General features: G+C 45.8%; 1 protein-coding gene across 5 annotated transcripts in view; it reads right to left on the reverse strand.

The window, feature by feature from the left end:
- Positions 1-3,596: 3,596 nt before the first annotated feature.
- Positions 3,597-24,589, reverse strand: part of LOC139278463 (interferon regulatory factor 6-like) — a 93,197-nt gene continuing 72,204 nt past the window's right edge. For 4 of the 5 annotated variants that reach the window (XM_070897271.1, XM_070897272.1, XM_070897275.1 and 1 more), the window contains exons 2-9: positions 17,783-17,983; positions 12,817-13,021; positions 10,695-10,729; positions 9,842-9,881; positions 8,906-9,196; positions 7,323-7,715; positions 5,271-5,389; positions 3,597-4,549 (exon numbers count right to left, since the gene is read on the reverse strand). In XM_070897271.1, coding sequence (XP_070753372.1) covers positions 4,352-4,549; positions 5,271-5,389; positions 7,323-7,715; positions 8,906-9,196; positions 9,842-9,881; positions 10,695-10,729; positions 12,817-13,021; positions 17,783-17,983 — 1,482 coding nt within the window. In that variant the 3' untranslated portion in view covers positions 3,597-4,351. Of the gene's footprint in view, positions 4,550-5,270; positions 5,390-7,322; positions 7,716-8,905; positions 9,197-9,841; positions 9,882-10,694; positions 10,730-12,816; positions 13,022-17,782; positions 17,984-19,040; positions 19,099-24,589 lie in introns of those variants that run through there. The other variant, XM_070897274.1, reaches the window with a different exon arrangement.

Below are 24,589 nucleotides of genomic sequence, written 5' to 3' on the forward strand. Positions count from 1 at the left end.
CCCCATTCAGCGATAATGAACTTCTCCAAGGGGTCCTTACAACAAGCATTAGGCCCCTAATTAAAGCCTTTTTTTTAGGTGTCTGCTTGGAATGCCTAAAAACAAATTGCTCCTGTGAATTAAGCAGTGGGACTAATGCCTGTGCGGATTGGGCCCAGGCCCTCCCACTGCTTTATTGATGTGCTTTGTGGAAAATGGGCTCATTGCATACCAATTTCTACCCCACGGACTCCAAGCCTCGTCCCTTCGCTCCACCATTGGCGGCTATGCTGTCAGCCACCTTGGCCACACACTGTGTAATTCATTCCCTAAACCTCTCTGCCTCCCTCTCCTTTAAAGGCTCTCTTAATTCCCACCTCTTTATCCTCCCACTGTCCTCCTCTGGTTTGTTACCTTGTGTGCCTGCAAAGTATCTTGGGACAAATACAAGTTATCATTTGTTACCGATTTGCTGACCTGTGGAAACGATCTTTATTTACCATCTTAATCCATTCATTATCGTGCTCATCTGTTCCTGTTTCAGTGGGTACTGCAACACCTCATTTCTGGTGTTCTAGTGGATCTTTGCTGTTCTCTTTCCATGACTCTTAATGTCTCTCTAACCATGAGGGGCCTGGAACTGCAACCAACAATCACACACAGGACCCAGCCCATAGCTGCAAACACTCCCCTCTCTGCTCTTTTATAGTGGATGTTAACCTGTGCATAAAGGAGAGGCAAAGTGGTGCTCCCCAACAGTGCTGGAGTAATTATTCTGTACAATCTTCAGGGTGTGATAATGCACAGCAGACTAATGTGTAGGAATAGGTTATAAGGGGGTAAAGGTGGCTGGCAGCGAGCTACATTCCCCATTCCTTGTCTGTCGGATCATTGTCAAAAATGTTATTTTAATCACTGATCAAACCTGAAATACAAGAGGTGCTTGTTGCTGCAGTTACGAGTCTAATTCACTGCCCAAGGCAAAATGAGGCTCTGCTCCCTAGCTACTTAGATATTTTATTAAGTTCAGACAATATAGTTCATGCATCTTGCAGATCAATGTTGAAGCTGCAAGGGGCTAATCTTCAGTGGTATCCCACCTGCCCCCATAGCATCAAGCACCCCTGGGTCAACCCGCCTGGGCCTGGATAGCAAGGGCCGCCCGATTTATACTTCGCACAATTTTACTTTCCTTTGAAGTCAATGGAGCGTAAATTGGCCGATCCTAGCGGCTGTTTCCTGGCAATAGAGTTAGAGTTAGGTTAAAATTGTCCCCACATGTTGCACAGAATAATAAAAGTTTCACACTGCTGTAATATTGAAGGGCAATGGATCAAACACACAAGTTGGGTGTGGAGGTGGTCATACTGCAGGTGTGTCTGTGTACAGTGTCTCACCCTGCAGAATGAGAGTATCTGGGAAAGAATGGGTCATACTGTACAGTCTCTCCCCACAGTGTCTCACTCTGCGGTACGAGAGTATCTGGGAAAGAATGGGTCAGGCCAACAGCCCCAGCATCGAAGCACTGACCACACTTGACCAGCTCCATTGGGCGGGCCACATTTTTCATATGCCTGACACAAGACTCCCAAAGCAAGCTCTCTACGTGGAACTCCTACACGGTAAGTGAGCCCCAGGTGGGTAGAGGAAACGTTTCAAGGACACCCTCAAAGCCTCCTTGATAAAATGGAACATCCCCACCGACACCTGCGAATCGCTGGCCAAAGACCGCCCTAAGTGGAGGAAGTGCATCCGGGAGGGCGCTGAGCACCTCGAGTCTTGTCACCGAGAGCATGCAGAAACCAAGCGCAGGCAGCGGAAAGAGCGTGCGACAAACCAGACTCCCCACCCACCCACCCTTTCCTCCAATGACTGTCTGTCCCACTTGTGACAGGGACTGTGGTTCTCGTATTGGACTGTTCAGTCACCTACGAACTCACTTTTAGAGTGGAAGTAAGTTTTCCTCAATTTCAAGGGACTGCCTATGATGATGACTGTACAGTCTCGCTACAGTGTCTAACCCTGCAGAATGAGAGTGTCTGAGATAGAATGGGTTGCGTTGCAGCAGTCTCTCCACCCAATGTCTTGCCCTGAATTACAATTTCTACCCTAGAATCTTCCAAACTGGAGAGCAGCGCAGGCCAGAGTGAAATGGAAAAATGTTTTTTTCTGTGAAAACTTTTTTTAGTTCAGCCCTTGAAGAGCGAAAAAAAAACTGACAATGAATGACTGGATGTGCCGTAGCACAATGACTAAAATAAAAGAGGAAGTTAATAATTTCCCTGACGCAATACAGATTTGAGTGAATCGACATTATGATTACAACAGAAAATAGCTGAGCAACTTGTGGAATTAAACTATTTAGTGGAACTGGGAGGACAACTGCAGACACGGTGCCTGTTGGAGAGAGCCTGTTAGAGGCACGAGCTAAGCTTAGAAGAGGGAAAGTTTACAGTTTAGATTTAACTACTTAACACATAGTGTGAACAAAATCCTGGCTTAGTTATGATCTAATTGAATAGTGCAACAGGCTGGAGGGGCTGAGTGGCCGCCTCCTGTTCCTATCCAAGAGGGAGCTGCTAATATAAGCAGCAATAAGAGTATTATGGAATTCCTTGGGACTTTGGGGCACGTCAGATGGACAGCACTGCTCCCTTCCTGTGTATCACTACATGAAGAGGCCTGTCGGCCCCATCAAGCCGGCGTAGAATCTGCACGGTTAACCCTTGACCCCATTTACTCCAAGGGACATAGATCTTGTCTATGGAAATGAGCAATGGGAGGCCTTCAAAGGGAGATAGTTTGGGTACAGACTAAATACTAAACACACACCTGGGGTGTACGTACACAAATCTTTTGAAGGTGTCAGGACATATTAATAAGGCTGTTAAACAGGCATATAATTGGCTTTTTAAATCGTGGTCTAGAGTACAAAAGTAAGGAAATTATGCTAAACTTTTATAAATCACTTGGTTGGTCTCAGCTAGAATAGTGTGTTCAATTCTGGGCAATTCACTTAGGAAGCATGTCAAAACCTTGAGAGGTTTACTAGAATGATAGCAGGGATGAGGGACTTGTACCCATCAGTACTGTACACATGTTATACAGTGACAGACCTGTACCTACTAGTACTATACCCATGTTATACAGTGACAGACCTGTACCCACCAGTACTGTACCCATGTTATACAGTGACAGACCTGTAATTACTAGTACTGTACCCATGTTATACAGTGACAGACCTGTACCTACTAGTACTATACCCATGTTATACAGTGACAGACCTGTACCTACTAGTACTATACCCATGTTATACAGTGACAGACCTGTACCCGTGTTATGCAGTTCAAAGTGCTCACTCCAGACACATCCAAGGACAGAATCTGTAACTGTTCTGAGTGAGTCTCACCATTCAGGTAATGTCACTGACAATACCCATTCCCTCAGTTCCCACTGCAGAGAGAGAGGCAGGTCAGAGCTCAGCTGTTACATGCCAGTGAGCTGCACACTCCAGCCCCCATAGACCCAGTTCCACGTACATTTATCTTGGAGACATAAATAATCCTGAAGTTCTAAATTCACCAACAGACTAATCCAGAAAGGAGTGTACAAAAACATTTAAAAAACAAAAGATTTATATTGCAGAAGCATTCCAATCAGAATGTGGAGAGTGTAGAGGGTCGGTACGGCAGAGGGACACAGATAGAAATGGATGCTTCTTGATTCTGCTGTGAGCAGCTCTGGGGATTCTCAAACTCAGACCAAACCCATGACCATAACAGTAGCAAGCACCGAGAAAGTCTGGTTACACAATGAGAGACACACAGGGTCCCCTCTGGAGGATAGCATCAGTGTCTTGTGATGTTAAATATATTTCCTCTCATCGTCCTCAAAGTATAAAGATTGCAGTATGTACGCTCTGTGGGATCCGACCCCTGAATAAAAATGAGCCGGTCCCCTCTATATACATAATCCTGGGCCTTGAAACCAGAGACAGGTGCATTTTAAAAATAAAGAATAAGTACGAGTTGTATCTGAGCAATCGTTATGCCATCCATGGTACTGCAATCTGATAGAAGCAGGATGAAGCAACCCTTTAATTCTTTAAAGGGAAGGCAATAATAAAAAGGCAAATGCACAAATCCAGGCTCATGCTGAGGGAATAAGAAAAACTCATTGGTCCTGCACACGCCCCATTCACGGAGTTCCAGCATTAGGAACATAAAGCTCCAGGGTTCGCCTTACTGTCTGTCTGGGCTCGACCTCTCAGTTTTCCCCTGGAAAGTCGTCAGCAGCAGGTTTAGAGCCAAATCCCGAAAAACACGGCAGTGTTCAGTGAGGTTTATTTCCTCTTGCTGTGCGCTTTGTAACCTCACTGGAGATTAGCAGGCTGCATCGGCCACTGTCCCTGGCCCTGTTGGGACTGAAGTAATCGATGGAGTTCTTTAAACTGAAACACCACGTTGTCCTTAAGGTCTGGGTTCGAGATCTGCAGACGGATACTCCCACTGTCAAACGACAGCTCCCCCGAAAACATCTCAAACATCATCCGTGCCACGACCGGAATCACCTGAACCAGCCCCCGGGGGGGAAAAGGAAAAGATTGTGTGTCAAATCACCACGTCACATATTGCAACTCACGTTAAAAGAGGGAGTTCACCAGCCGAGGGGAGATTCTGCATCGGGAGCCCCTTTGCAGTAGGAATCTCACCACTGGGACCTCCCAAAGCCATCTCACCATCACACACACCTTTACACAGGAAACTGCTTTGGCACGAGGATCTTTTCTTGGGGAGAGCGTGCAGACAGTGGGATCCTTCATGGGGAGAGCGTCTAGACACAGGGACTTCTCATGGGGAGAGTGTGCAGACAGTGGGATCCTTCATGGGGAGAAAACGTAAGAAATAGGAGTAGGAGTAGGCCATGCGGTCCCTCGAGCCTGCTCCACCATTTAATATGATCATGGCTGATCCGATCATGGACTCAGGTCCACTTCCCTGCGTCTAAACACAGGGACCCCTCTTGGGGAGAGTGTCTAGACAAAGGGATCTCATGGAGAGAGCATGCAGACAGTGGGACCCATCATGGGCAGAGCTGTAGACACAGATCCTCCCCGGGGAGTGTGTCCATTCCATGGTGACAGCAGACTCCCGGTACCTCACCCAAGTGGCCATTCTTTGTGTACGAGCTCAGAGAATGTCTGCACGCTCCGACCAATCCTGTCCTCCCTCAGGATCCACAACACCCCCAGCCCAGAGACACTGATCATCTGCCCCGCACCGTTCCGTTACCTGCACCATGATCAGCTTCTTTTCCTTGGGTTTACCATCTGGCCATTCCTCACCAAAGCAGAGATGGATCTCGTAGAGCGGGGCAACACTAGCCTGCCCCTTCTGGTACATTATCAATTCTGTGCAAGGAAGAGGCAACATTGAAAATCAAAAACATACATTTGCCAAGTGAAAGCTTAAGTCATGATTGCGTCAAATTACTGTTCCATCAGAAGGGATTCTCATCACACCATCTTACTCCTGCTGTAAAGTAGACATGGCAGGTGAACTGGGGCTCCAGTCACCAGAGGAATCTTTCATCCTCTTTGGTCTGGCCTGGCTTGAACCCAGGTGCGAGAGCTGAAAGAACAGTATCTAACCCACTACCCCATCCAGTCCCCATCAGGTAGGCATGGTCTGCACCTCCACTTTGAGGGCTGGATTTGAATTCTGATCCCAGAGGGGGCCATTCAATGGATATCGTCAGGAAGCACTTCTTCACAGAAAAGGGTGGTGGAAATCTGGAATTCTCTCCCCCAAAAACTGTTGAGGCTGAGGGTCCATTGACAATTTCAAAACGGAGATTACAACCTTTCAGACTCAAAAAGAGTTCAACAATTTCAGATCATAACCACCGCTCCCACTTATTCGGACAGCAGCTGCTGGTAATGATTGGGCTGTTGCCACTTACAGCTCCTCCAAACCCATCTTTGGTTTCTTCACTTGTCTCATTACCACCCCCTTTTGCCTTGCACCATCATCATTTTTGTTATTTAAATCACCCCTGCCTTCCACCCCTCCTTTCCACGCCTCTGTACTTGCTTAAAGCCTGTGACATCTATAACTTTTCCCAGTTCTGATGAAGGGTCACAGACCTGAAACATGAACGGGGTGAGTGAGTCTGTCTGTCTGTGTCAGAGAGGAGGAAGTGTTTAGTCATGATGATCTGGCCATCATGGTGTGGGGCAGGCTTGATGGACCAGCTGGTCTTTTCCTGTCTGTCAAGTTGGTATGTTCCAAAAATGGAGTTAAGATACAGATCTGCCATGATCTCATTAAATGCAGAACAGGCTAGAGTGGCTGAATGATGTCCTCCGGAGTTCCTGTGCTCCAATAATAGCATTGCCCATGGAAATATGCAATTTGCCATCAGACAATGGAAATCTTTATTCTCTCTCTCTGGGCTTAAATTATAGCCAAGGTTCCTGGAAGTAATTGGTAATATTCTGGAACCAGTTCCTGATAACGAAAGTTAATTCTTTAAACTGACTAACAGTATAAAGCTTTTAATGAATCATAAACCCGATAGAAGAATTTCTCCAAACCTATCTGGTCAAATTGGGACATAGTGTCTGTGTTGGGTAAAGCAAGAGTTGAACCACAAAAGAACCAATGAGCTAACCCTTGAAAGAGGTGATGGAAGAGGATGTACTAGCTCACTGTATAAAACTCCATGGAGATGGCAAGGAGCGATAACACACCAATCATGAAGGATTCCATTGGTGACTTTGACCAGGTCAGCCTTGGTGCTGTGGACAGGGCAGAATCTAGACAGAAGGGATTGGAACAGGAAAAGGTGTGCTATATAAATGCAAGTTGTTGTTGTTGTCTTTCGGACGAGACGTTAAACCAAGGCCCTGTTTGTCCGTTCAGGTGGAAGTAAGAGAAGGGGAGATCTCCCCAGTGTTCTGGCCAATATTAATCCGTCAACCACCATCACTAAAAACAGATTGTCTGGTTATTATCACATTGCTCTTTGTGGGAGCTTGCCTACATTACAACAGTGACTACACTTCAAAATAAGTACTTCATTGGCTGTAAAGAGCCTTGGGATGTCCTGATGTTGTGAAAGGCGCGCTGTATACACTGGTGCGTTTGGGAGTGCAGTGCTGAGGTTGGGGCTAAGGCAAGTTGTTGGGATGAAGTGGAGTGACTCGGTATGCCCGAGCTGGGAGTGCCCAAATGGGAAATATTTCATTCCCTTATATTCCAACATCCCTTCCCTTGATGAACACAAAAGGTCAGACACACGAAAAAAAATAATTGACATATTAAAAGAAATGGCCAACTCACCACTGAGGAAGTTCTCCAAACTGAACAGCTTGATCTTCTTCTCCCTCTCCAGGGGATTGGGTCCTGGTGCTCCCATAGCGCATGGCCCTGACCAGAACACTTTACACTGGCACAGGCGGATGGCGTAAATATCCTGCCCGTGGATCTCCAGGATCAGACCTCGGTCCATGACATCCAGCAAGTGGTTGGTATAAAATCGCTGCTTCTGGTGGGAGACCTGGTCCGTGCTGGGGAAACGGACCTGCTCCAGGGTGATGGGTCCGAAGAGCTCCACTTGGTCTGGGATAGGGCCAAGGTCCCCATAGTACAGGCGGCAGCCGTGAGGGTTGCTGACTGTGATCAACGATCCCATCTGTTTGCCCCGGTATTGGAACTTCACATCCAGGTCCGTCACTGCCCCAGAGGAAGAGATAGAACAATGGTGAGACCACACTTGGGAGTACATCAACGATTCTGGGCTCCATATTATAAAAAGGATATGAAGGCACTGGAGCAGGTGCAAAAAAGATTTACTACAATGATACCAGAACCGATAGGTTCTACCTATCAGGAAAGGCTGGGGCTCTTTTCTCTAGATAAGGGAAGGTTGAGGGGTGACCTACAAAGGATGATGAAAGGGTTTGATACGGTAGACGTAGAAAAGATGTTTCCACTTGTGGGGGAGACTAGAACTGGGGACCATCAATACAAGATAATCACGAATAAATTCAATAGGGAATTCAGGAGGAACTTCTTTACCCAAACAGTAGTGAGAATGTGGAACGTGCTACCTCAAGGAGTAGTTGAGATGAATAGCATAGATGCATTTAAGCGAAAGCTGGATAAAGACATGTTGGAGAAAGAAATAAAAGGTTATGCCGGATAGGGTTTTTGAAGAAGGGTGGGAGGGGGCTGCCGTGGAGCATAAAGACTGGCATGGACCTGTTGGGCCGAATGTATTCGCAGCACAGAGACAGGCCAATGTAAAAAGAAAGGACAGTGAGGACCCTGTGGGGCTGGCGAGACTCGTGCTGCAGGAGCGACAGCAACCAAACAGCGTTCAGCCGTGGCTCAGTGGGCAGCATTCTCGTCTCTGACTCAGAGAAGGTGGTGGGCTCAGGTCCCACTCGAGACTTGAGCACATAATGCAGCTTGACACTCCCAGTACAGTACTGAGGGAATGCGAATGCTGCACTGTCGAATGAGATGTTAAACCGAGGCCCCGTCTGTTCTCTCGGGTGGCTGTAAAAGATTCCCACGGCACTATTTTAAAGAAGAGCAGGGGTGTACTCCTCTCTGTTTTGGCCAATATTTATCCTTCAACCAACATCACTAAAAAACAGATTATCTGGTCATTATCTCTGCTGTTTGTGGGACCTTGTGCACAAACTGACTGCTGCATTTCCTACATTTACAACAGCGACTATACCTCAAAATGTACTTCATTGCAGCAGCGTTTTGGGACATTGTGAGATGGTGAAAGGCACTATGTATCCTTTCTTTGAGCTGGGGAGAGGTTTAAAAAAAAAACAAAGCTCTCACTCCTGCTGGCAAGTTACTTGTACAGATGTTCAGGAAGGGTAGCATGAAGCTCAGTCACTTACACGGCAGAGAGTTGATAAACATTTCGGACGTGGTCAGCGATGGGAACTGGTCGACCTGCGGAGCCGGGAGCGGATTGAGAGTTCCTTGAGCGATTGGAGGGACATTTGGTTGAACAAGGCCTCCATGAGCAAGGTTGGGCTGAGAGAGTTCGCTGTGATCAAGGTTTGTATGGGAGAGATCCCCCTGTGGGAGTGTCGGGTTAGCAAGTCCTCCGTTGATGCAGCAATCAGGCACTGTAACCTCCTGTTTCGGCCAGGTCTGGGTTGGGTATGGCGGTAGACAGACACTATCTGGCACAAATCAAAAATAGAGAGGAGAAAAATAAAATTGCAAGTATTCTTATTAAAAGCAAAGTCAAGAACTCAGTAGAGCACTGGGTCAGACACTGGCATTAGAGAGTGTTTGTTGGGACAGTGTAGAGGGAGCTTTACTCTGTATCTAACCCGTGCTGTACCTGCCCTGGGAGTGTTTGATGGGACGGTGTAGAGGGAGCTTTACTCTGTATCTAACCCGTGCTGTACCTACCCTGAGAGTGTTTGATGGGACGGTGTAGAGGGAGTTTTACTCTGTATCTAACCCGTGCTGTACCTACCCTGAGAGTGTTTGATGGGGCAGTGTAGAGGGAGCTTTACTTTGTATCTAACCCATGCTGTACCTGCCCTGGGAGTGTTTGATGGGACAGTGTAGAGGGAGCTTTACTTTGTATCTAACCCGTGCTGTACCTGCCCTGGGAGTGTTTGATGGGGTAGTGTAGAGGGAGCTTTAACCTGTAATGTCAGTGACCTGGGTGCACTTGATGCTGACACAGATCACCCAAAGTCAGTAAGTCCATTCTCCAGCAGTTACCCCTCTCTCCCTCAATCCACACCAAATAATTCATGTCCCCATTTTCCCGGTCAAAAAAAACAAAAGCAAATGGTGAAACCCATTCTCACCTTCCAAGGTCATTGATGGGAACAAATCTTGGAGTTGTCGCTGTAAAGAAAGACAAACAAATCAGTCACGGAGACGAGATTTGTTAAGACTCTGTGAAATGTTACTTCAAAAATAAACTTAGCAAGCGCAGCAGGTATTAATTAGCAGCAGCGCTGGCTCGATGCAGCCCGGGGCAGGTCTGAGCCACACCCATCAGAAAGGTCCCAGCTTCTATTCCTGGTGTGTGTGGGTGATCTCAGCTGGAATGCTAGTGGGCATGTGGCAATTGGCCTCAGCATCCCTGGGCTAGGAAGAGGAATGATTACCCTGGTTTCATTGGAACAGGAGGCCATTCTGCACTCGAGCCTGCTCTGCCATTCTATTAGATCATGGCTGATCTGTACCACAACTCTATTTACCTGCCTTTGCTCCATACATATCCCTTGATGCCCAACAATAACCCATCAATCTCAGTCTTGAAAGCTCCAATTGTCCCCCAGCATCCACAGTTTTCCACTACCCTTTGTGTGAAGAAGCAGTTCCCGATTTCACCCCTGAACAGCCTAGATTTAATTTTAAGGTTATGCTCCCTTGTTCTGGGCTTCCCCACCAGAGGAAATAGTTTCTCTGTATCTAGCCTATTTTCAGCCCCATAACTGGAGCGGGTGGAGGTTAGAAGGGATCTCACTCACAGAGGCCGAGTGTACTGAAAATTCAGTGTTGCAAACTGCAGGGCAGGATTCGACAAATGCCAGTTTCTGTTGGGTGTGCGTGTAAATCAGGGGACCTTGCAGCACGGAAGGAGGCCATTCGACCCTTTGTGTCTGTGCTGGCTCTTTTGAAAAAGAGTGGTAAAACCATCGATGCACATACCTCCTCCTCATCGTCCCATTCGTATTCATTGGTCTCTGAGGGGGAAGAGAGAGACAGTTCAGATAATAATTAAAGGAATGTTGGATTCAGTCACTGATCCCCGTAAGGAATTCAAATTCTGACGAAAGGTCAGAACCGAAATGGTTACCCGGTCTTTTCTCTTTCCCCTACTGTGTACTTCCAGCCTTTACAGTTTTCTTTTCTTTTCCACTCACACCCAAATCGTTGCCCTTTTCTTAAAAAAACGTTGCCAGCCGATGGCTGGATTCAATTTCAAGGGAGACAAAAAAGATACAACCTTCAGCTCCAGCTAGCAGGCAATTTCTGCAACACTCCCCCTGCAAATCATTGCAAGTGCTGAACGAGGGAGGTGATACAGGATTCTACAGGAGAACTAGAGGTGACAGGAGGGAAAAAATTTACGCATTTGGAATGCACTGCCTGCAAGGGTGCAGGAAACAGATTCAATAGGAACTTTTCAAAGGGAATTGGATAAATACTTGAAAAGGATGCATTTGGGGCAATGGGGAAAGAGCAGGGGAGTGGGACTAATTGGATAGCTCTTACAAGCCGGCTTGCTTTCCAAAATATCATCGAACACTAGGTTTTATTTTGTACATCAGGTCATACAGCAACAGGGATACACCCAGACACAAATGTAGCTTAGACATATGTCTCAAGATTAAAACTAGTGCTGGGTTGGAGAGATGGTGTTAAGCATTGAATAACTCCATGAGGCTAAATACGGTGAGCTAGTTCAGGCATGACCTTACTCCAGTTTATTTATTCTCAAAGTGAGGATTCAACATGGCTGCCAACATTATATAGACTGCTTGCACGAGTCTGCCAGTGACCATTAGGACTCCGATAGTCGTGCCCTCCGGTGGTAGGTAAAACCCAGCTAACATACATAACAGATGGTGTAAAAGATTTATACTGGCTAATGCAGGATCCGGTAACTCGGCATTAGCAAGTGATGCTTGGACTTCAGTGTAGAAGAGATAAGGAACCAGGCAATGAACCTCCTAGGACAGAGTCCCACAGGGAGAAAGGGAATGTGGAGTCTCTCACACACTGTCTGGGAGAGTCCCAGAGACAGGAGAAGGGAGTGTGAGGTATTATATGCAGATTTTTGGGATGCTGAGGCACAATATAACTCTTGTGCTCCTGATATTAAATTTCCTGGGTGCTGTTTCAGTCACTATGTAGAGGACAGGCCACATCACAAGATATGTACAGAATGAAGGAAGCCATTCATCCTATCCAGCTCATCCTTCCATTAGAAATCTACACCCACCTCCCACCCCCCACCGCATCGCAATGTCCAACTGCCCTTTGAATGACCCCAGAGTTCTTCCCTCTTCTTCCGTACCCAGAGCTCATTCCAGGCAATAAATCACTCAGTGTGCTTCCTGATCAACCCTGAACTCACCTCTTCCCAGTTTGTATCTGTGTCCCTCATCCTTGCTGCTGTGATTGAACTGGAGATGGTAGAACTTGTCCAATTTTTATTCCATTGATTTAAATGGAATTAAAAACCAGGCGAGTTCGACACCGGGCAAATGATCCGCTCCGTCAGGTTACCGACCGAGCCGTGAAGGTGGAGATTTATCCCACGCACTTTTTTTGTCTTTGTTGCGGGGATGTGGGAGACACAGATGAGGCAGAAATCTATAGCCCATCCCAAGTTTCCCCGATGCCATTAAGAGTCAAACTAAAAACATGGAACTGGAGTCACATGTAGGCTGGACTGGATGTTAGTGGCAGGTTGGGAAACCAGTTGAGTTTTTACAACAATCCGGCAACTTCCATGGTCATTGTTTTCTAGCTGCTGCCCACAGCTAACCATATTTACAGAATTTACCATCACCTCTGGCCATAGTGGGATTTGAACTTACAATCTTCTAGGTTGCTGGTCCAGTGCCAATATCAGTTAGGCTAACCATAATTGCACATCACCCGTCATAAGCCTTTGCACTAATGACGGGGAGGGGGATGAAAATGTCAACGTATGGTACAAATGAGTCTTATGTTTGTCTTCCATTTGAGGGAGGAATAAAACAAAAAGGAAAAGGGGGAAGGAGGGCCTGAATAAGAGCCTAGGTTTTCCTGTAGACCCCACCTGGAGTCATGTTTCCACTGTTGGACTGCTGAATGTCGCACACTTGGTAGATCTTGTACGGTTGCATGGGGGTCTCCTTGGTGCCGTCATAAATCAGTTTGAACTCTCGGCTCTTGTTGAGGGCACAGCGGAGGTTTGCTTTCCACTTGGCAGGGTCTGGCCCATCAACCCCCTGGTGATATTTGCCTGTCTCCACCGCCCAAGCCTAGATACGGAAAGAACAGACGGTCACTCAGGAAACATAAAACAAACACCACTTCTCCATCAGCTGTGGCTCAGGGCTAACACTCTTGCCTCCGAGCTTCTCCATAAAACCTACCTCTTTGACCAAGCTTTTAGTCACCTCTCCTAATAGTTCCTTCTTTGACTTGGTGTCAGTTTTTGTCTGATTATGCTTCCATGAAGCGCCTTGGGATGTTGTCCTACATTAAAGGTGCTATATAAATGCAAGTTGTTGCTTTGAGTCAGAAGGTTGTGGGTTTTAAGTCCCACTTCAGAGACTTGAGCATATAATCCAGGCTGATGCTCCATTGCAGCACTGAGAATTCTGCACTGTCGGAGGTGTCTTCTTTCAGATGAGACGTTAAACCGAAATTGCGTCTGCCATCTCAGGTGGAAGTAAAAGAGCCCATGGCACTATTTCAAAGAAGAGCAAGTGAGTTCTCCCTGGTGTCCTGGCCAATATTTATCCCCCAACCAACATCACTAAAAACAGTTTATCTGGTCATTATCACTTTGCTGTTTGTGGGAGCTTGCTGTGCGCAAATTGGCTGCCGCATTTCCTACATTACAACAGTGACTACACTCCAAAAGTTGAATCAGTTTGGGTGGAGGTAAGGAATAACAAGGGGAAAGAAAGTCACTGAGTGGGCATAGTCTATAGGCCTCCTAACAGTAGCTACACTGTTAGATGGGAGTATAAATGAAGAAATAATGGAGGCTTGTAATAAAGGAATGGCAATAATCATGGGTGATTTTAACCTTTATATTGATTGGACAAAACAAATTGGCCAGGGTAGCCTTGAAGAAGAGTTCAGAGAGCGTATCCGGGATAGTTTCCTTGAACAGTTCGTTGCGGAACCAACCAGGGAGCAGGCTATCTTAAATCTGGTACTGTGTAATGGAACGGGATTAATAAATGATCTTCTAGTAAAGGATCCTCTAGGAATGAGTGACCATAACACGGTTGAATTTAAAATTCAGTTGAAGGGTGAGAAAATTGGCTCTCAAACCAGTGTCCTAAGCTTAATTAAAGGAGACTACAAAGGTATGAAGGCAGAGTTGGCTAAAGTGGACTGGAAAAATAGATTAAAGTGTGGGACGGTTCTTGAGCAGTGGCAGACATTTAAGGAGATATTTCATAACTCGCAACAAAAATATATCCTAATGAGAAGGAAAGACTGCAAGAGAAGGAATAACCATCCGCGGCTAACTAAGGAAATAAGGGATGGTATCAAATTGAAAACAAGGGCATACAATGTGGCCAAGACCAGTGGGAGGCCAGAGGATTGGGAAACTTTTAAAAACCAGCAAAGAATGACGAAAAAAATGATAGAGGGAAGATAGATTATGAAAGTAAACTAGCACGAAATATAAAAACAGATAGTAAGAGTTTCTACATAAAAAGGAAAAAGAGTGGCTAAAGTAAATGCAGGTCCCTTAGAGGATGAGACTGGAGAATTAATAATGGGGAACGGGGAAATGGCAGAGACTTTGAAAAAATATTTTGTAAAGGTCTTCATGGTAGAAGACACTAAAAACATCCCAATAATAGATAATCAAGGGGCTATAGGGAGGGAGGAACTTAAAACAATCACTATCACTAAAGAAAAGAAGTACTCGGTAAAATAATGGGACCAAAGTTGGATCTGGTGGTTTTCATCCTCGGGTCTTAAAAGAAGTGGCTGCAGAGATAGTGGATGCATTGGAGTGTAATGGATGTAGTGGAGGAAGCGCATCCGGGAAGGTGCTGAGCACCTCGAGTCTCATCGCCGAGAGCATGCAGAAATCAAGCACAGGCAGCGGAACGAGTGTGCGGCAAACCTGTCCCACCCACCCTTTCCCTCAACGACTATCTGTCTCGCCTGTGACAGGGACTGTGGTTCTCATATTGGACTGTTCAGCCACCTAAGGACTCATTTTAAGAACGGCAGCAAGTCTTCCTCGATTCTGAGGGATTGCCTATGATGATGATTGGTTGAAATCTACCAAAATTCCCTGGATTCTGGGGAGGTCCCAGTGGATTGGAAAACCACAAATGTAACGCCACTATTTAAAAAAGGAGGCAGACAGAAAGTAGGAAACGATAGACCAGTTAGCCTATCATCTGTCATTGGGAAAATGCTGGAGTCCATTATTAAGGAAGCAGTAGCAGGACATTTGGAAAAGCAAAATTCAGTCAAGCAGAATCAGCACGGATTTATGAAAGGGAAATCATGTTTGACAAATTTGCTGGAATTCTTTGAGGATGTAATGAGCAGGGTGGATAAGGGGGAACCAATGGATGTAGTGTATATGGATTTCCAGAAGGCATTTTGATAAGATGTCACATAAAAGGTTACTGCACAAGATGAAAGTTCACGGGGTTGGGGGTAATATATTAGCATGGATAAAGGATTGACTGACGAACAGAAAACAGAGAGTCAGGATAAATGGGTTATTTTCCGGTTGGCAAACAGTAACTAGTGGGGTGCCACAGGGATCAGTGCTGGTTCCTCAACTATTTACAATCTATATTAACAACTTGGATGAAGGGACCGAGTGTAATGTAGCCAAGTTTGCTGATGATACAAAGATGGGTGGGAAAGCAAATTGTGAGGACACAAAAAATCTGCAAAGAGATATAGACCGGCTAACATTTGGCAGATGGGTTATAACATGGCAAAATGTGAGGTTATCCACTTTGGCAGAAAAAATAGAACAGCAAATTATTATTTAAATGGAGAAAAATTGCAAAGTGCTGCAGTACAGAGGGACCTGGGGGTACTTGTGCATGAAACACAAAAGTTAGTATGCAGGTACAGCAAGTAATTAGGAAGGCAAATGGAATGTTGGCCTTTATTGCATGAAGGATAGAATAAAAAAGCAGAGAACTGTATAGGGTATTGGTACTGTACTCATTGGAGTTCAGAAGAATGAGAGGTGATCTTATCGAAACATATGATCATGAGGGCGCTCAACAAGGTGGATGCAGAGATTGGAGACTTGCCGCCTGCCTACGCCTCTGAACTGCAAGAAAATTCTGTACTATCCTCCTGCCTCCGGAGCTTCAGACTCTTGCAGTCCTGGGCCTACAGCCGTATGCCTGCGTTAAGGCCCACAGATCACCGGGCCACATGTGGTTCATAAGCGTCCTGGGATCACGTGGGCCGGCCCAAACATTGACAAAGGGGTATTCCTATGATGCTTATGCAGATTCCATTTACATACAGAATCCCCTGAGCATCATAGAAATCTGTTAATCATCATCTTAGGCAGTCCCTCGGAGTCGAGGATGACCTGTCTCCACACCAAAAGTGAGTTCTCACATGACTGATGAGTCCAACGCGGGACCCAAAGAGTGACGTCAGCAAGGACGTCAGTGACGGGAAGAGTGATGTCAGCAAGATCCAGATCGGTGATTGGAGTGTGGGAAGATGCAGCAGGAGCTGTGAGAGACTGTGGAGGGATGTGATCGAGGCCCAGGGAAGGCGTGAGTTTGGGGCCAGGGGCCCAGGGGCAGCACGGGCCAGCCCACACTGTGATGTGTGCGCACTAGGTCCGTGCAGCAGAGCAGGTCTCCAGTCATCCTGGGTAATCCTTGCCACTGGACCAAGACCTAGCTCTATCAAGCCCATGTGGTGGCTGGTGTGCAACAGCCACCACATGTTAAAAAAATCCACTCACATGATGTCGTTCGGGTTTTTCATTTTAAACACCTGTGATCATCCTTTTTTTTGGCGTGGAAGCAAGTCATCCTCGTTTCGAAGGACTGCCTATGATGATGGATGGAGAGAGGATATTTCCACTCATGGGGGAAACTAAAACTGGGGGACATAGTCTCAGAATAAGGGGCCGCCCATTTAAAACTGAGATGAGGAGGAATTTCTTCTGAGAGGGTTGTAAATCTGTAGAATTCTCTGCCCCAGAAAGCTATGGAGGCTGGGTCAGTGAATATATTTAAGGCAGAGATAGACAGATTTTTGAGCGATAAGGGAATAAAGGGTTATGGGGAGCGGGAGGGAAGTGGAGCTGAGTCCATGATCAGATCAGCCATGATCTTATTAAATAGTGGAGCAGGCTCGAGGGGCCAAATGGCCTACTCCTGCTCCTATTTCTTACGTACATCATTGGCTGTAAAGCGCTTTAGGATGTCCTGAGGTTATGAAATGCAATTTATTTATTTATAAATATATAAAATGCTTTTAATGTAATAAAACCTCGAGGTGTTTCATTGGCAGGGGGTGGGGGGGGGGGGGGGGCGGGGGGAGGAGTTAGATTCCAAGGGAATTGGGAGAAACGTTAAGGGGGGAGGTGGGGGGGACCAAAGATGAGATCACAGAGGTCTGTCCAAACTAAAAACTTTAGTTCTTCTTACCTCTGTAATCTCATCTTCTGTGATTGTTCTTATTACTGTGCGAAGATTTAATGGTCTGCATTAAACAGGACGCTTACTGAAGGAAGGAAGCGTTTATAAATGCTTGTCCTAGATTACGTGTATCTGTCCCCGGTCCTAGAAGTGCGATTTTAACATAAGGAATGCGACAGGATTGGGTGCAATGCTGGTTTTACACCCGCCTGGTTTTACTCCCCATTGAAGTCAGTGGATATCGGGTGGGGTGGAAAACCGGCGTTCCACCTCATCCCGCAGGCTTCCTGCCCGGCGAGTTAGGTTTAAAATCACCCCTAGCTGGCGGAAGCGGAAAGATTTACAGCAAAAGCACTCGGCACAAAGCAAACCAGGAACCACCAGAGTCGCCCACTTCACCTTGAAAATGGTGTTGTCGTCGTCCTGGGTGGGGACGTGCCTGGTGGCATGCCGCCACGGGATCTGAAAATGCTTCCGCTGGTCGTCCAGCCACTGAAGCCCAGGATAGTGCCCGCTGTCTACCTGTGCCAAGAGCCACGGTTTCAAGCGAATCCTCCGCGGGTGCATGGCCATCATTCTAAGCTCCTCGGGACGTCCAACCTGAAACCAATGAAGACAATGACACTGAATATTACCCAGACATTTACAGCAACAACAACTTGCATTATATCATATCTTTAACGTAGCAAAATGACCCAAAACGCTTCACAGGAGAGTTATCAGAGGATATTTGACACTGAGCCACATAAGGATATATCAGAACAGATGATCAAAAGTTTGGTCAAAGAGGTAGGTTTTAAGGAACATCTTAAAGAGGGAGAGCGATTTAGGGAGAGAAATTCAGAGCTCAGGACCTAGGCTGCTGGAGGCATGGTCGCCAATGGTGCAGTGAAGGAAATCAGGGATACACAAGGAGGCCAGAATTGGAGGAGAGCAGAGATCTTGGAGGATTGTAGGCTGGAGACCAGAGATTTTCTGTTTGAAACCCTTTTTCTTTCAAGTACAGAACATTTTTTCAAAAGGAAGTAACAACTTCCTAAAAAAGAAAATACTCTTTACCCAGTAGTGACTTGCTCATGGCAAAATGGCTAACTTTTGAAAGATCCCCAAATTTCAAGTCATTTATAGCAAAACCCACGTATAAACATTCAGCTTAAGTAAATCCGTTCACCACAAACTTCCATTCTTGCTCTACACCAAGAAAATTAACCCACACTTCCCCTTTTTAAAAAATGAAACTAGATTTCTGTCGGAAATCTAAGTGAAAGCGCAAAGCCTACAGCACAGGACACCAAAAGCACGAGGTGATTCAAGAAGTGGTGGTGACAGAACGCTGAAGCTTGGCTATTACAAAATGATTTGCAATTATATAAACGCCTCGACACATTTCTCAAACATCTCAAAAGTGCTTCAAAAGAAATGAATTATGTAGAAATTACACTGGTCCATGTTGGTGTTCATCCTCGACACGAGCATTAGTCCCATTCCCATATCCCTTTATTCTCCTTTCCTTCAAACATCTGCCTTAACCCGTTCTTAAATATTGATATGGTCTTTGCTTCAATCACTAACTCCACTGGTGAATTCCACAGCCTCACAACCCTCTGTATAAAAATAAGTTCCTCCTGCCGTCTGTTCTAAATCTCCTATAACTAACCTTATATCTATGGCACCCCTCAATCACGGTGTTGTGTATGCAATAACTGTTAGACAGAGTACTGTTTAGCTCCAAGAGGCTCTGCTTTATTAAGGCCCAAAACGACTAATATACAAAATGGCTGGCCTTTTATACTTGGACTGCACGTGGCCTCCAACAGTGACGCCATCTAGTGGCTAGTGATCCCAAAAGCACACTGGAAACAGTCTGTTTCTCTCTACCCCGTCGCAACCATTCAGAATTTTAAACACCTATCAAATCACCCCATAGTCTCTTCTGTTCTAACAGAAACAGCCCCAGTTCTTCAAGTCATTCTTTGTATTTCCTCATACCAGGCAGCATGCTCATGAATCTGTGCTGTACCCTCTCTATTGTTTCAACATCTCTTCTAGAGTGTGGAACCCAAACTGCACACAATACTCCAACTGTGGTCTTACTAAGGTTTTATATAGATTCACCATTACATCTGGACTTTTATATTCTACACTTCATGCCATAAAACCCAGTATTCCATTTGTGGCCTTATCCACTTCAGGAACTGCTGTGAATCTGAACCCCCAAATCCCTCTGCTCTTCCACATCACCCAACCTTCCCCCATTCAAAGTATAATTTTACTTTTATTTAAACTTTGCTAGCTCACATTTACTGACATTGAATTCCATCCGTCTCTTTTCGCTCATTCCACCATCTTATCTATATCACTTTGCAGCTGCCTTTGGTTCTCAGAATTATTTACTATGCCCATTTAATATCCTCTGCATATTTGGAGACCAATGCCTCTAGCCCTATATCCAAATCAGTAATGCTCACAGTGAACTGATGTGGCCCCAGTAAAGAAACTACTGGAACACTGCACCTCACTTCCAACCACTCGGAGAAGCTGCCCTTAACTCCTACTCTCGGTTTCCTCCATTCTAACTAATTCTTAATCTCATTTTCAACACTTAATCTTCTAGAAACAGCGTCTTGTGTGGCACTTTGTCAAAGACTTTCTTAAAGTCCATGTACATCACATCCCAATCCACCATATCCAACACCTCCTCAGATCGAAGAACTCGATCAGGGTTGTCAAGCCCAATCTTCCTTTCTGAAGCTGCTTCTAATGATTTTCTTCTCATCTAGATATTTAAAGATTCCACAATTCTCCCCATCACAGATGGTAAGCTTGCTTGGTCTGTAATTACATGGATTAGCTTGGACTCCCCTCTTGAAAATGAGTCATAGATTGGCTACTTTCCAGTTCTCTGGCACACATCCACTCTCAATAGAACTCTGAAATATAATTTCTAGGGCCTGTGCTATTTCTTCCTCCCTTTTTCTCAGGATCCTTGGATGTTACCCATCAGGTTCTGGCAATGTGTCTTCCTTTAGCTTAACTAACTTCTCTAATACTTTCCTTTTATTGATTATAACACCTCTCATCTCATCTTTATTTCAGGATTTACCTCCTGCCCAGTATCCTCCCTCTTTTGTAAATACTGAATTGCACCCACTGTTATTCAGGCAAATGTAGTATTTACCTCACAGTTTAAGATCCCACAAAGAGCAATGAGATAAATGACACGTTAATCAGTTTTTGGTGGTATTGGCTGAGGGAGGAATGTTGGCCAAGGCACTGGGAGAACTCACTGTTCTTCCAATCAGAGTGCCATGGGATCCACCTCAACCACTGGAATAGACAGACATGTTCACACCTCACCCAAAGATCATCACAGACAATGCAAGAGTCTCTTTGTACTTCACTGGAGTGCGATTCTAGGTGTGCAGTTTCAACGCACAATATTCTGACTCAGATGGGAGTGCTATCAACTAAACCAGGCTGATTAGTATGAGACCGAGGGGTAGCCGAAGAGAGAGAAAGGGTAGGCAGGTAGACATAGATAGATAGTAAAAAGAAATGTGGATAATGGAACATTTATGTGGCTCTTAGCATTGTCTACGAGAGATGATAATGTTAGTACTACCCCTTCCCAGGTATGTTAGTAAACAATGAGGCGGATAGAATTCAAGAGACAGACTGGTGAAATGGGCAGACACATGGCAGATAAAATTTAACGCAGAGAAGTGTGAAGTGATGCATTTTGGTAGGAAGAATGAGGAGAGGCAAAATAAACTAAATGGTACAATTTTAAAAAGGGGTGCAGGAACAGAGAGACATCGGGGTGTACGTACACACATCTATGAAGCTGGCAGGACAAGTTTGAGAAGGCTGTTAAAAAAGCAAACGGGATTCTTGGCTTTATTAATGGAGGAATAGAGCACAAAAGCAAAGAAGTTATACTAAACCTTTATAAAACACTGGTTAGACCTCAGCTGAAGCATTGTGTTCAATTCTGGGCACCTCACTTTAGGAAGGAAATCAAGACCTTAGATAGGGTGCAGAAGAGATTTACTAGAATGGTACCAGGGATGAGAGACTTCAGTTACATGAAGAGACTGGAGAAGCTGGGATTGTTCTTAGAGCAGAGAATGTTAAAAGGATATTTGATAGAGGTGTTCAAAATCATGAACAGTTTTGATAGGGTAAATAAGGAGACATTATTTCCCGTGGCAGTATGGTAATCAGAGCGTTGATGGTGGAGCAGCAGCGTGGAGGCCCCGACCTGTGTGAGAACACCAGCGGCAGGTCGGGGCCATAAAAGGAACGGTGTGGAGACCCCGGACGCATGCCACTTTAGGGAGCAGCACGAGCTGGTGCAGGAGGGCGACAGCAGCAAAGAGTGACGTCATCAAAGTCCAGGTCGGTGATTGGAGCGTGGGCAGGTACAGCAGGAGTGGCAAGATTGTGGCGAAGGAGCGGCGAGAGATTGTGGAGGGACGTGATCGGGGCCCAGGGGAGGCGAGTGTTCGGGGCCAGGGGCCCAGAGGCAGCACGGGCCCAGCCCACACTGCAATATGTGTGCGCACTAGGTCCATGCAGCAGAGCTGGTTTCCAGTCGTCTTGGATAACCCTGGCCACTGGACCAAGACCTAGCTCTGTCAAGCCCGTGTGTGCAACAGCTACCACACGTTAAAAAAAGTCCACGCACAGGCATCTTCCACCCTTCAGGATGTAGTTCAGGTCCCTCATAGAAACACCTGTGAACTCATCCTTTTTTGGCGTGGAAGTAAGTCATCCTCGTTTCGAGGGACTGCCTATGAGTGATGATGAGTGAGGTAATCAGAGGGCACAGATTTAATGCGACTGGCGAAAGAACCAGAGGCGACATGAGGAAACTTTTTTTGTTGTGATCTGGAATGTTCTGCCTGACTGGGTGGTGGAAGCAGCTTCAATAGTAACGTTCAAATGGAAATTGGATAAATACTCAAAGTTAAAATTTGCAGGGCTATGGGGAAAGAGCAGGGGAGTGGGACTGATTGGAAGGGCTATCCAAAGAGCCGGCACAGGCACAATAGGTTGAATGGCCTCCTTCTGTGCTGTATGATTCTATGCTAGAGTAATAGATATGGTATTAAACTAGCAACCCAGAGATCATGAGTTCAAATCCCAGCTGGCACCTTGTTAAATAGTGGTAGAAATCCAACGGGTTCACTAATGTGAAGGGAACGTACCACCCCTACCCCTGGACTGGCCTACACGTTTCTCAGCCTGACATGGATATTACAACAGCATCTACATTTCAAAAAGTTCTGCACTAGCTGTGAATCACTTTGGGACGTCCAGAGGGAGGTGAAAGGCGCTATAGAAATGCAAGCTCATTCTTTTTCTTAATGCCCTCAGAAATGGCCAGGCAAGCCCCTCAGTTGTAAACACGGTCAATATGACTCTCCAAACAGCTTCTCAGGGTAACTAGGAATGAGCAACACAGTCCCTGCACTTACTCCGCCCGCGCTTATCACGGAGCTTCCTATATCCAGTAAATAGCACTAACCATTTGCGCCATTTCCTACATTACAACAATGACTGCACTTCCAAAGTACTTCATTGGCTGTGAAGCGTTTTGGGGTGCCCTGATGTCATGAAAGACACTATATAAATGCAAGCCTTTCTTTCTTTTAGCTGTTTCTCATTTCCATTGCAGTCAATCACAAAGGCGTCGCTCATAACACATTAAGCGGGCCAGCTATTTCGGGCAATATGGGAGGTCCCTTTGTCATCCTAATGGTCATAAGTTGCACCAGTCCCTTTTAATGCATTTGAATTGATTAGCTCTTTGTATACATTGCGCAACAGTTTTTCTGTCCACTCTTTATAGCGGGCAAATGGCGTTTAACACCAGTGCACCCGCCTATAACCGATGGGGACTGCACCTATGGCTTTGCCAATGTCACACAAATCTCAAGAACGAAAAGAAATCCATCATTGGTATTACATGAGGCTCCACCCATAGTCACAGGTCCCTTGCACTCACATAATGACTCTCCATGGGCTGAAGACACATACACTTTATAATATGGAGATATCATTCCCTACGTTTATAGAATAACTTCCTTTGGGCTTCTGTTGACAATGGCACTGTATAACTGAGTCATAAGGATGGACTCCCAGTCTGTGCCCAGTTAGCAGACTTTAGCCTGAGTGACAGGAGAGCTACACTTTTTTTTAAAAGCTCATTCCTGGGATGTGGGCGTCACTGGCAAGATCAGCATTTATTGCCCATTCCTAATTGCTCTCGAGAAGGTGGTGGTGAACCGCCTTCTTGGCCTTAGCAAACTTATGCTGAGGAATGGAAATCATACAGTGACTGTTCCTAGAAAAAGCTTGTGTTGGACGAGGACAGGATCAGAATTCACTGTGATGTCCTTCAAGGTTGAGTAGCTGAGAGGAGTTACCGAGTCCGAAAGTGCTGGTTTAATGTCAGTGGGCACAGTCATTACTAGCTCCCAGGTCCGGTACAAGACGGGTTTGCTTTGCCCTGATTACATCGCATTCTGTACCTCTCTAGACAGTGCTAATAAACCATTTTGTTCCCAGCTCGGTCAGCAATCAATCCAATAAGCATACTAGTTCTCCAAAGATAGATCCAGAGAGATAAGACAAACCAAACAGTTTGATGCCTAATACATTTTTAAGATGGGAATAGTAAGGTTGGTCGACAATTCCTTCATCAGGTGTGACTCGTGTTCAACTGAACAGTCCCTGTGCTCACTGAAAACATAATGAGAACTCATGCTCCAATTTGTGCTGCTCCCCTCTTTGCTGTGGTACAGTTATACCCACGCCATGCCTCACCCGAGAGGCTATTATTCACGCTTGTGCCATGATTGTGTGTCACCTGTCTATTCGACTGTGGAGGCATCACATCCAATTCCCATCTTACCATGATTGTGCGTCACCTGTCTATTCGACTGTGGAGGCATCACATCCAATTCCCATCTTACCTGATATCTCGAGATTTGAACACATAATCTAAGCTGGCCCTTCAGTTTAGTACCGAGGGAGTGCTGCACTGTCGGAGGTGTCGTCTTTCCGATGAGATGTTAAACTGAGACCCCGCTCTACCTGTTCAAGTGGACCTAAAAGATCCCATGGAACTATTCAAAGAAGAGCAGCGAGGTTCTCCCGGTGCTCTGGACAACATTTTCCTCAACTTACATCACCAAAAAC

Source organism: Pristiophorus japonicus, chromosome 13, assembly GCF_044704955.1.
Source record: "Pristiophorus japonicus isolate sPriJap1 chromosome 13, sPriJap1.hap1, whole genome shotgun sequence".
NCBI classification, from domain to species: domain Eukaryota; kingdom Metazoa; phylum Chordata; class Chondrichthyes; family Pristiophoridae; genus Pristiophorus; species Pristiophorus japonicus.